This window comes from Dipodomys spectabilis, unplaced genomic scaffold (genome assembly GCF_019054845.1).
Source record: "Dipodomys spectabilis isolate Male_0828 unplaced genomic scaffold, ASM1905484v1 ptg000145l, whole genome shotgun sequence".
In the NCBI taxonomy this organism is placed as follows: Eukaryota; Metazoa; Chordata; class Mammalia; order Rodentia; family Heteromyidae; genus Dipodomys; species Dipodomys spectabilis.
Window position 1 is genome coordinate 26,471,642 of NW_024870822.1, and position 13,192 is coordinate 26,484,833.

Sequence of the window (13,192 nt, forward strand, 5' to 3'; positions counted from 1 at the left end):
TGATGCTTTGTATATGATACACTTCATGGCAAACAATAATCAATATGTCTGTATTCTGTTTAACTAAAAAATCATTATAATTCACTGAAAACATTCAGGAAATCAGAAAGCACAAGGGGATCATAAGGGATGAATAGATAGTCCACAAGATTGCTGTTGGCTCCTCTAGTTGGACTAAGTCTATTCAAATATTGACTGAAAACCCTTAGAAAGACTTCCACTAGACATCTGATTCTAGACACACAGAATGGAGGTCTGGAACTCCACTTTGGGAAATGGATTCATCTTGGAGGGCATTCTGAATGACAGCAGGTTCCCTGAACTGCTCTGTGCCACAATGACAGTGCTGTACTTGCTGGCCCTGACCAGCAATGGGCTGCTGCTCCTGCTCATCACAATGGATGTGAAGCTCCACGTGCCCATGTACCTCCTGTTAAGACAGCTCTCTCTCATTGACCTTCTCCTCACATCAGTTATAGCCCCCAAAGCCATCATGGATTTTCTGCGTGGAGATAACACCATCTCCTTTGGCGGCTGTGCCCTTCAGATGTTGCTGGAACTGATGCTGGGTTCGGCTGAGGATATCCTCGTTGCTTTTATGGCTTATGACAGGTATGTGGCCATTTGTCATCCTCTAAACTACATAACTATCATGAGTCCAAGAGTCCTTTGGTTCATGGTGATGACAACATGGATTGTGGCATCTCTGAGTGCCATCGTATATACCAGTTACACTATGCACTATCCCTTCTGCAAATCCCGGCTGGTAAAACATCTGTTCTGTGAGATCCCACCTCTGCTGAAGTTGGCCTGTGCAGACACCTCTAGATTTGAGCTCGCAGTTTATTTGATAGGTGTGATGTTCCTGATCGCTCCACTTGCTGCCATTCTGGTCTCCTACATGCTAATCCTCTGCACTGTGCTCCGCATGCCCTCCAAGGAGGGGAGGAAAAAAGCCCTTCTCACCTGCTCCTCCCACCTGACTGTGGTTACGATATACTATGGCCCAGCCTCGTTTATATATGTCCTTCCCATTTCCTTCCATAATCCCAAACAGGACAACATCTTCTCCTTTTTCTACACAGTTGTCACCCCAGCCTTGAATCCCCTCATCTACAGCCTAAGAAATAAAGAGGTCATGGGAGCCTTGAGGAGGGTCCTTGGAAAATACATCCTGCCTTCACACTCCAGCACTTAGAACTTCCCTGTTACTATTCCATCAAATTGTCACACTTACCACTTCTATAATAATAGATAAACACCCATAAGAATTCAAATTATTATTTTTTTACTTCTTACTATAGCTACTATATTCAAAGGCATTACATTACAGTGAAGTGGCAGGATGACCCTATGTTTTGAATCCCCTCATTTGAAAAGAAGTTGGGGAAGAACAGCTGTGAAAGTATTCTTCAGGCCCACGTTGGTTGAATACTGTGCACCATCTATACTATGTGGTAGAGGTAGGGGATCCATCATTCTATGATAAGTGGACAATAAGGCATAGAATTTTGGCTTGAATAATATGATCCTTAAAATATTTTCTAAAAGAATTATAGTTCAGTTAGTGTGGTCGTTTCTAAATTTGTAGCCATTTCTTTTAATTATGTAGTTAGTCATACCTTATTGCTTATTTCAAAGCTGCCAAAATACAGCAAAATTTTACTTTAATGTCCATATTGTTAGTCAACTACCTAACTCTTTTATTTTTTCTAATTACATAGCTATTTACTTGTACAAGTTCCTTAATTATTAATGTTCTTTCTTTTTATGAGGAAGCCACATATAATGCAGGAAGCTGCAGCATTTAATTCATGAGATATTTAGCAAAAATTAATATACTTAAAACAAAATGTTAAACTCCTTTTAACTAAACAGTTTCCATTTTCCTGTAAGTTGTTAACAAATGCACACATGTGCACATGGACACACACACACACACAACACAAAACACTCACATTCAATGATGCTTGGAGAGAGGTTTTGGGAATCGAATTGAATAGAAATGAAGTAATGTTATAAATTAAGGCATAAAAAAGGAAATTTTTCTATCATGATAAATATAAAGAAAATAAATCAAGATGCATGGTAACCTGCTTAGAGTTGCATGCACATTACTTAGATTGGTAAGTTCATTGACAAGCTAATGTTTTAAATGAAGAATTGTAATAAGTCATGGATGTTTGATAAAAGAATTCTGCAGACTTAGGAGAAAAGTTAATTGGTACTAAATAAGAATGATTATGAACTGAGTTCTTAAAAAATATTTTTATTGTAAAGATGCTGTACAGAGGGGTTACATTTACATGAGTAAGCCAACGAGTACATTTCTTGTCAATCATTGTTACCCCTTCCCTTATTATTGTCCCACTAGCCCTTCCCTCCCCCACCTCTCTCACTCCTTCCCCTGAAAAAAATAGTTTTGCAAATAAAAAAGATTAGGGAGAGGGGACTGGGAAGGTGGCTCAGTGGTAGAGCGCTTGCTTTGCATGCCTGAGGCCCTGGGTTCGATTCCTCAGCACCACATAAGCAAAAAGAAAAAAGCAGAAGTGGTGCTGTGACTCAAGTGGTAGAGTGCTAGCCTTGAGCTGAAAAGCTGAGGGACAGTGCCCAGGCCCAGAGTTCAGACCCCACAACCAGACCCCCACCAAAAAAATGATTAGGGAGAAAAATCACAATGTATGTAAATTATTGCATATAAAACTTATGGAATATTCCATCCTATTAGTAAAATTAATAGAGAATAGCAATAGCATACTTCATTATTCAAATACTTTACTATCTTTTTCTTTTTAAATCCCCATCTTCATGATTTAAATGATACCAAATATTAAAATTATAAAAGAAGTCATTACTATAATAATGAAACTATCCATGTCTTAAAATGTAAAACAGTGAAGATTTTAATAAGAAAATTATACATCATGCAAATTAAAATAATAGATTTAAATGATATTCCCAATAAATTAGTAAAGACTGGATTTAAAAGAATATAAATGTTTGTCATTATTAGAAAATAATCAGTTTGTTCTTTAATAGCAAGAATATTCAGTTGATTTAAGCCTTAATTTAGACAATCCTATTCAAAAGATTTTTCTAAGAAACAGCATCAGTCATGAGCTCAACAGTTACTACTGCTGTTTAATATAAACAGATAAAGACATACACATAAAATACTAAATATGTAACACTAATGAAATAGCTAGCTGCATTCAAAATGTCCACATGATATAAATTTATAACAACAGCATATTCAGAGCAATACAATCTTTGTAGGTTTCATATTAAGTAATTATTACATGGTTGATTATTAATATCACACTTATTTTTAGGGCTTACGCTTTCCAATTAGAATAGGAAATGGATCTCTATATTGATGCCACTTTACTGCTTGTGGGACTACTGACTCCAGTTCAGTAAGTGTAAGTATCACATTCCACATTAGCAAAGTGTGTGTGCTGCATTGCATCCTAATTTGAATTCTGCAGTCCAGAAACTGATCCCAGATGCTTCACTATTGCTCAGTCTGCCACCACACAATTCAGAGGAAAGCATCACTAAGTACTATAGGTGAGAAACACTGGTTCTGCATGAACATAATGGCACTTATCTAAATATACATAGAAGTTATCTCATGGTGAGGGGATTTCACATGTTTTTTCCGTATCTAGTGTAGTCAGTGGATTCATTTGTAGAAAGAAACTTTATTAATATTAGTAGCTACATATAAGCATAAGACTATATGTGCATATATAAATGGTATATCGTATTGATTCCTCCATATTTAATTTAAAATATTTAACTGGGATTAAATATATTCATCTCAAATATTTATCAATGACCTTTTACTTTATTTATTGTTTTGTGACAGTACTGGGTTTGGAACATAGAGTTTGCCACTTTCAATTCATTTTGTAGCCCAATGCTGGAGCTTTCCACTGGAACCACAACTCTACTTCCTCTCGTTGCTTCATGGTACAAGTGTTCAGAATCCTTTCAATCCTCTATCTACTGTCACTCTACTATGGAATAGCACACTAGTCTCCTTGTTTCGATCTAACCCCATCTCAATACAGCTGATCAAGAGATCTCTGTTTTTCCCCTACCCCTCATTTACCAAGGCTCTGAAAACCACTGTTCTATTTTCAACTTCAATAGCATTACTTAAATAAAAATCTTTTAATGTTATAAGTGAAGTAGTTGTAGTTCTAATTTACTTGGAAATTAAAATTTAATTTTAATTTAAAAGCCCAGGAAAATAATGAGCAAAATTCCACAGAGAACAAGACCCTCTTCAGAACAGCACAGCATATTTAAATATTAAATAAATTTAATAAATTTAAACAAATTTTTTGTTTTCTTCTCTTTTTAAAGTTGTGTATGAATGATACATAAAATATACATTATAAGGGGTATCGTGTTATATTTTGATATATATTCCATTTTTAAATTTTTAATGTTTTTATTGTTATTATAAATATGATGTACATATAAGCACTTTTTTTGCCGGTCGTGGGGCCTGAACTCGGGGCCTGGGCGCTGTCCCTCAGCTCTTCAGCTCAAGGCTAGTGCCCTACCACTTTAGCCACAGCACCACTTCTGGCTTTTTCTGCTTATGTGGTGCTGAGGAATCAAACCCAGGGCCTCATGCATGCAAGGCAAGCACTCTAGCACTGAGCTACCTTCCCAGGCCTGAGCATATTTCTTTTTGGACAAAATCACCCTTTCCCTTACTTTCTCCCAGATTTTCCAATGTGTTTGCATTTTATAATGGTTGAATACAATCCCACACCATGGAAGTACACCCTTTACAGTTGCAGGAATATAACAAGTTTAGGAAAACAAAATAGCAAATTTTTGTTCTGTTTGTTTGGCTTTTATCAAGAAGAGGGAAACACAGGTGCTTACTTCTATTTCCAGTGAGACAAAAATATAATAATAATTGCAGATGAAATGCATGATTAGCTCTTATGGAATCATATTCTTATAATATTTTTATTTTAAACATGATGAAATAATCCCATAGTAAATACAAAGCACAAATACACGCAGTGCTAATGATGCTTGTCAGGGCATACAGGAAGGCTCAAGCTAGGCAAAGGGTAAACATGACACAAATACCTGAAAACTATGATAATAGCTTATTAAACAGAAGTACCTCTGTCAATATGACCCTTTTACAATTTGTGTAAATCTCTGAACCTTAATAAAGAAGTTTTGTGAAAATATTGTCACTGGTTCTCAAATTGATTCAATATAGACCAGGAAGTTCAGCAGCCATGTCCAGGTTGGTGATAATCTGTAAAACCTTTCAAGCAATTAGCTATTTGGCAAGATAGCGACTAATTTTGAAAGAGAACAGAAATCTTCCTGGTACTGCTGCCTTACATCCATAATCCCAGATACTCAGGAAGCTGAGATCTGAGATCACCTTTCAGTGCCAGCCTGTGCAAGAAACTCTGAGACTCATCTCCAGTTAACCATCAGCCATCAGTGGGCCCATGGCTCAGGTAATATAGCTCCAACTTTGAACTAACAAGCTGAGGAACAGTTGGAACTGAGTTCCAACACCAGCACTATCATACACACACACACACACACACACACACACACACACACACACACACACACACACACACACACAAGATAGATTAGCTAGATAGACAGTAATATTGAACTGTGAAAATTCTAGCCTAAAATATACCCACTGAAGAGGCGATCTAAGAGCAATTCACATATCCAGTCACATTCTTATACAACACTTATCAAAAGGTTTTCTCTTCACTGTAGTGGTTGTATCATGATCATTAAGTTTGAGTCAGATCTTGATTTTGAAGTAGAATTAATTTAAAAGCCAGCTGAGATCTACCTAGAGGGTAGAGTGTGCCTGAAATAAATGTTTTACCAGGATTGTCCTCTAGACACCCACCTGACACTCAAATATCTTTAGTCCTCTAGTGGTGGGTAAAGGATTCACTATTGAGTGATAATTACAAGGAAAAAAAAGGAATAGTATTGTCAGAGTGGGGAATGTGGAAGGAATGGGCCAGGATATACATGACTGTGGCAAATTCTTAAAACATGCCAACCATAGCCAGATGAGACAGTAGGTCACAAGAGTTTTCTTTCTCCCCTCCGTTCAGATGACCTGTGTTACAGAGAAGACAATTACAGTGTAGATTAGGATGGTAGCACTGAGTGAGATCATATGCCCTGGGCTAGAGTAGGAGTTCAGACATGACCCTCACAAGACGCTCACCATTATAATAGTCAGAACAAAAGAAAAGATTTACCTTTTCTTTCTTCTACACAAAAATAATTTATAAAATATGGACTCTTTTCACAGTAATATTTGGGAGTATACACATTTTATAACCAGTATGTAAAACTATATCATTAATTATTTAGAATTCGAGGGTAAAAGATAAGAAAACACCAGTAGCTGTTTTCCAACCTTGACTGGTGAGGAGAATGATTGGAGACAGACTGGAGACTGAGGAGGGAAGAGCTGGCTGAGAGAAGAGGAGGGCTTGAAATGAAGCGGTGACAGCTGAACGCTAGAGCTGTATCAACATCTCCAGTTCTGTCCAGAGCCATCTTCAGAGGGTCAGGCATATATGAGAGATGGTAGAGATGAAAAAAAAAGAACTTGAACACCATACAAGCATCCATCTCATGAGTGTTATCTGTTAGCTAAATGTCAATGAGGAAGACCTGAGGTTAACAAAAGCACACTGTTATGCTCTCCAGCAGGTGACACGGGGAGGTACCAGGAGAATGGCAGCCCTGACATAGACTTGAATCTCTTGATAACTTGGACAGAAGATGGACTAGGGTGTTACCACCTGGCCAGTTATCAACATCATCTGTTGAATCAGGAACATAGGTAGCTAGCATATGTGGGACACAACAAGTTGTCAGGACTCAGAGTCCAATTAGTGGGTGATGTGTGCAGAAATAGCAAGTCATGGGAACAAACCCTGGAGAATTCGTTAACATCCAGTTTCCAGGAGAAGTATTAATCTGGGAGTCCATGTCACCAGGGAAAATAAGAGTGTGATAAGTCCCCCAGGACAAGGCCAGAATCCCAACTGCCCCAGAGAAGGAACAGTGAAGAGAAACAATGGCAGGGTCCTTTGAGCAACCCTGCCTATTCTTCTTTCCCCGATCATGCAAAGCTCATCATTTATCACAGATTCCACCTTGCAGAACATATAAAAATCTGAGGACAGGAGCTCCAGACCCAGACATATACACTGCACACCTGTGAAAGGAGATTCAATAAGGACATAATGAGCAGTCACATCCTGAATACCCCAGCTGGCTGCCTGCATTCCCAGGTGATTGTCTACACTTGTCCATTTCTTTCCTCAGAGAAGACTGGCGATGGTGGTGACAGGAGGAACCTTTGACCTTTGGCTCTAGTGGCAGCCATGCACATCTACACCCCACCCTCTCAGGAGGTACACCTCCTCCTTCCTCAGCATCCCGAACCACTTCAAGGCCCAATTGAATCCCAAGACTTTGGGTGTGGTCTGGAGTCTTTAACACTCTTTGGAGGTAAGTGCTTTGTCTTTATTTTTTTCCTATAAAGTATATGAGGCTCTGAATCTAGAGAAACAGGTGCAAAACTTCCTGTTCTGCTCTCAGACTGCCTAGTTTCTCAGGCTCTATGGTTCTCCTGCTCACATTTGTGCTCTAGGCTCTGGATAGAGATGTCTACCTCATTTGTATATGTGAAACCATCTGTAACATTTAGTGCTATTGGCCAGACCTAAGTTTCTAGAATTCTTGATGCTGGCTTTATGGTAAATGTTTCAGTACTGATGAGGTTACAGTGGCTCATGACTATAATCCTAGATTCTCAAAATGCCTGATATCTGAAGAATCAGCCTGGGTAGAAAAGTCTATGAGAATGCATCTCCAATTATCCATCAAAATGAGGACTGGGGACATGCTGAACAGGTAGAACACTAGCATGAGCAAAAGAGCCAAATAACACCAGACCCCTGAGTTCAATACTCCAATACTTTAAAAAAAACAAAAAAACTGCACTTAGAACTTATAATTGCATTTTCCTGGAGTCCAATAATCTAATATCTATTTCCAAAAATGAGTAGTTCCTCAAAATATCAGTTACATGACTCCCTCTCTCCTACTTATCAACTTAATACCAAAAATATACCCCCCCAAAAAAGCCAATAAAGCAGACACGGTGGGAGCAACCTGATACTCCTCGCTCTGAGGAAGCTGGGAGAGGAAGATCAATACATCAAGTACAGACTGAGTCTATATATTGATATCCAAATGTTTTTCCTCAACCCAATAAATATAGCCATGTTTATCAACTGAATATTGTATTAGTAATGAGCTACAACCAAAAGTACAAAGGGGAAAAACTGATAAAACTGTACTACCAAATTGTACTTATATTTTAATAACTATTTCGATGAAATATAATGATTTTCTTCCTTTAACCTGAGGACAGCTTTTTTGTGATTTTATTTATTTATTTATTTATGTTGTGAAAATACCATGCAGAGGGGTTACAGTTGCATGAGCAAAGTAATGAGTACATTTCTTATCAAGCATTGTTGCCTCCTCCTTTATTTCCCCTTACCATCCCTTCCCATCTCCCCGCCCCCACCTTCCCATACCCCCAGTACCCCCCCCCCCAAGTTGTAAAGTTCGTTTTTCAACATAATGTCTTGTACATGTCATTGTTGCAATGGGTCCACCTGTATCCCTATTTAAACAATTTGTTTTTTCCCTTCACCTCCACAAATTATACCAACATCAAATACAGTGAAAACAGAGGTTCAAGTGCTATGTACATATGACCATATAAGATAATGCTAAATGAAATGAACCTCAAGATATGGACACAAGAGATTTTTCTTTGTCATTGTTGTTTTTAATTAATTATGTGATTTTTTTGGTTTCTTTTGTATATTCTTCCCCCTATAGTATATCCCCTATGGTCACAGTATTTGATTTTGGTACTTCGCATCTTGCATATACATTTATCTAATTTGGGGAGGGAAAGGGGAATGACAAAATGCTGAAACAAGGACACAGGATGACCCATTGCAACAATGATACTCACAAGACACTATGTTGGAAATGAACTTTACAACTTCTGGGGGGTGGGGAGGAGTGGGAGAGGATGGGGTGGGGAGAGGGATAATAGGAGAAAACCAAAGGAAGAAGTAACCATGTTAGATAAGAAATACCACATATTGTAGGTCCCTTCCATTTCAGCTCCATACACAGTAGTATCATTTATATTCAGTGTTCTCATCATCTTTCCTCACATTGCTAAGATCTGTGATGGCAAAGAATATGTTTCATGCTTAGAATTCATGCTGTGAATCTTGGGTAGTGGGATGTCTTTTGCCTTTCTTACAGAGACCATATTATGTACCTGATACCTGAAATACATACTTTTTACTTCCAGAACCTGCTAACATGTCCTCAGAAATCCCATCCAGATTACTGTCCTTGCTTCCATTGAGTAAATTTTTTCCACTATCTTCAAAAGTTAAATAATTTTGAACACTGTCTACCAAGTTATTACTAAAACTTGTATCACCCAATCATTCAAATTAAAAGAATTGCTTTTCTTCCAGAAGACCAACACTACAACCATCAAGAGGAGGATATTTGAAAACTATAGAAGTTCAAGTGACAAAGACCCAGAAATTTCTGGAGGAAGTTCACATCTTTGAGACAAGAAAGTAAAGGCATATATCAGAGCAAGAAAGAACATAGCAAAAAATCAATCATGAGGCAAACTTAATACTGACTTATAAACACAAGTAGCTTTTAAGCCTGAAAGCAGTAGTTTAATTTTTTTTACCACTGTGAAGTTGTTTTTAGTTATAAACTAAAGGATGTTTTTCTTTCCCTATTAAAATACTTGCTAAGGTACATTTTATTGGAATATTACTATAAAGGCAATCTTGATGTTGAGTAATACTCTACATGTCTGTAACCCATTTAACAGAAAGATCATCATAATTCACTAAAAAATATTGAGAAAATCAGAAAGCACAGAATAATATAGAGAATGAACAGATATTTCACAGGATTTCTGTTGGCTGCCTTCAGTTGGACTGAGTCTATTTAAATGTTGACTGAAATCCCTTAGAAAGACTTCCACTAGCTATCTGACTCCAAGCAATTAAAGGAATCACACAGAATGGAGGTCTGGAACTCCAGCTTGGGAAGCAGCTTCATCTTGGTGGGCATTCTGAATGACAGCGGATTTCCTGAACTGCTCTGTGCCGTGATCACAGTCTTGTACATGCTATCTTTGACCAGCAATGGGCTGCTGCTCCTGCTCATCACAATGGATGTGAGGCTCCACGTGCCCATGTACCTCCTGCTTAGACAGCTCTCTCTCATTGACCTTCTCCTCACATCAAGTATCACCCCCAAGGCCATCACAGATTTCCTGCGTGGAGATAACACCATCTCCTTTGGAGGCTGTGCCCTTCAGATGTTCCTTGAACTGATTCTGGGTGCAGCAGAGGACCTGCTTCTAGCTTTTATGGCCTATGACAGGTATGTGGCCATTTGTCATCCTCTAAACTACACAACTTTCATGAGTCCAAAAGTCCTTTGGCTCATGGTAACCACATCATGGATCCTGGCATCCCTGAGTGCCATCGTATATACAAGTTACACTATGCACTATCCCTTCTGCAAATCCCGGCTGGTAAAACATCTGTTCTGTGAGATCCCACCTCTGCTGAAGTTGGCCTGTGCAGACACCTCTAGATATGAGCTCTTGTTGTATGTGGGTGGTGTGATGTTCCTGATCCCCCCACTTGCTGCCATTCTGGTCTCCTACACACTGATTCTCTTCACTGTGCTCCGCATGCCCTCAAATGAGGGGAGGAAGAAAGCCCTTGTCACCTGCTCCTCCCACCTGGCTGTGGTTGGGATGTACTATGGCCCTGCCACATTTGTTTATGTCCTGCCCATTTCTTTCCATAGTCCTAAACAAGACAACATCCTCTCCTTTTTCTACACAATTGTCACCCCAGCCCTGAACCCCCTCATCTACAGCCTGAGAAATAAGGAGGTGATGAGAGCCTTGAGGAGAGTCTTTGGGAAATACATTCTGCCTTCCATCCCCACGGATTAGACCTGGCTTTTACTATACCTTTTCCTTGACAAAATGCTACACTAATCTCTCCTTTAATAATAGACTGTTTTGTGAATATTGCAGAAACTTTTTAATGAAGAAAATTGACTAGACCCCCCATACACAATGGACTTTTACTCATTTATCAGAAACAATAAAAATGTTATTTGTAGAGAAATCAATGGTCCTGGAATAAATTATGTAAGGCAAATGAATCAGACTCTGAAACACAAAGGACTCATATTTTCTCTCATGTGGAAGTTAAAAATAAATTATAACCATATATGAACATATACATGGCCATGTGTAGATATGCACAAACATATTGTCTAAAGTATGGTGTATGAGGTTTGCAATAGTCTACCCCTTCAAACATCTAATTCATAGACAACAAATGAATACCAGCAAGCTGAAGTATATGCTGTTGGGTAGTGGCAGTGAAATGGAGGGGAAAAGGGAATAGTCATAATTTCAATGTACACATGTGGAAATGGAAATGGGGTAACTTGAGGGAATTGGTAAAGTTGAAAGAGATGGGGAGAAAGATGGGAGTGGTAATAGTAATCAAGAGGCATTATACTCATAAATTGCAATGTTGAATTGGAAATCCACTGTACATCTACTCTACAGTCTCTTGGCATATATCAACTGGGTTTTGAACTCTCTCATTTTTAAGGACCAGGGATACAAATGTTTGGATGTCTCAGGTTTGCTCTGTTTGCTACCAAGTGGACAATGGATTGATTTTCATTTAGATTTTGCATAGCAGGGACACATAGTTATTCTTTGGTACGAAATAAACACCAGTAGCATCCAATATTAAAGACTGCTCCCTTTCTACTGGATTTTACCTATACTAAAAAAGAAGGACCAACCAAAGGTATGTTGGGTTTCTATATTATTGAGAAAAAGTTATTAGTGGGGGAGAATAATAGAGTCATAATAGAAAAGGAAGAGTGTGAAAAATAGGAACACACAATTTACCTTGAATGTGTTTTACCACATTATTAATGGACATGAGAGACTGAAAACAAGCAATGAGAGCCTGGTGAGTTCAGACGCCTCCACACTACTGTGTCTCATATAGGAATCCTTGACAACAGTGCTTGAAGAAAACACAGAAATTCTGTCCATTTAATCATCTTAAATTGTTCCACCTATAAAACTAACCTCTAAGAGCTAAAGCTCATCAAACCAAGTGCCTTTTACAAACTGCTGAAATCAATTGTGCACTGGTGGCTCATATTTATAATCCTATCTACTGAGGAGGTTGAGATGTAAGGCTGGAGGATTGAAGCCAGTCTAGGCTGAAAAGTCCATGCAACTTTTATCTCCAATAAGCTACTAAGAAAGACAGAAGGGAATCTGTAGCGTGAGTGGTAGAGCACTAGCCTTAGGCCAAAAGAAGCTCAGGGACAGCACTCAGACCCTGAATTCAAACTCCAGGACAAGCACAAATAACAAAAGAAGGAAAACTGGATAAAATTTGAATGCCTAGAAAAAAGCAAAAATTGTTTCAAAACCTTACCTTTTATATTTGTTACACTTTGCTAAATTGTTGCTTGAGCAATTTAACTCACTTTCCTGTTTAATCATTGGTGGCTCTTCTTTCCTTACTGTGATGTAACTGTGTAGAGTATTGATAGTGGAAAAGCACCTGAGTCCCTAGGTTTGAATCCTTGCCCATTCTTTGTCATCTGTGCCTCCTTACATACTGTTTTCCCTTTTTTTTCTTTTTTGTCGGATGTAAGGCTTGAACTCTGGGCCTGGGCGCTGACCCTCAGCTCTTCAGCTCAAGGCTAGCACTCTACCACTTGAGTCACAGTGCCACTTCTGGTTTTCTAGTGGTTTATTGGAGATAAGGGTCTAACGGACTTTCTTGCCAGGGCTGGCTTTGAACTATAATCTCAGATCTCAGCCTCCTGAGTAGCTAGAATTATAGATGTGAGCCACTGGCATACAGATGTTTTCTTTTTTTTTTTTTTTATTGTGAAAATACCGTACAGAGGGGTTACAATTACATGGGAAGGTAATGAGTAC

At 38.5% G+C, this 13,192-nt stretch overlaps 2 protein-coding genes across 2 annotated transcripts; both read left to right on the forward strand.

Annotated features, from left to right (window-relative positions):
• The first annotated feature begins 247 nt into the window (after positions 1-247).
• LOC122117911 (olfactory receptor 2AG1-like) lies at positions 248-1,198 on the forward strand. Its single transcript, XM_042691779.1, has one exon. It carries the CDS (start codon positions 248-250, stop codon positions 1,196-1,198), a length of 951 nt encoding a protein of 316 aa, XP_042547713.1.
• A 9,003-nt stretch (positions 1,199-10,201) lies between these two features.
• LOC122117912 (olfactory receptor 2AG1-like) lies at positions 10,202-11,152 on the forward strand. Its single transcript, XM_042691781.1, has one exon. It carries the CDS (start codon positions 10,202-10,204, stop codon positions 11,150-11,152), a length of 951 nt encoding a protein of 316 aa, XP_042547715.1.
• The last annotated feature ends 2,040 nt before the right edge of the window (positions 11,153-13,192 follow it).

Excerpts from the sequence above, each read along its gene's own strand:
- LOC122117911 (XM_042691779.1), top strand. The coding sequence starts at position 248 with ATGGAGGTCTGGAACTCCACTTTGGGAAATGGATTCATCTTGGAGGGC.
- LOC122117912 (XM_042691781.1), top strand. The coding sequence starts at position 10,202 with ATGGAGGTCTGGAACTCCAGCTTGGGAAGCAGCTTCATCTTGGTGGGC.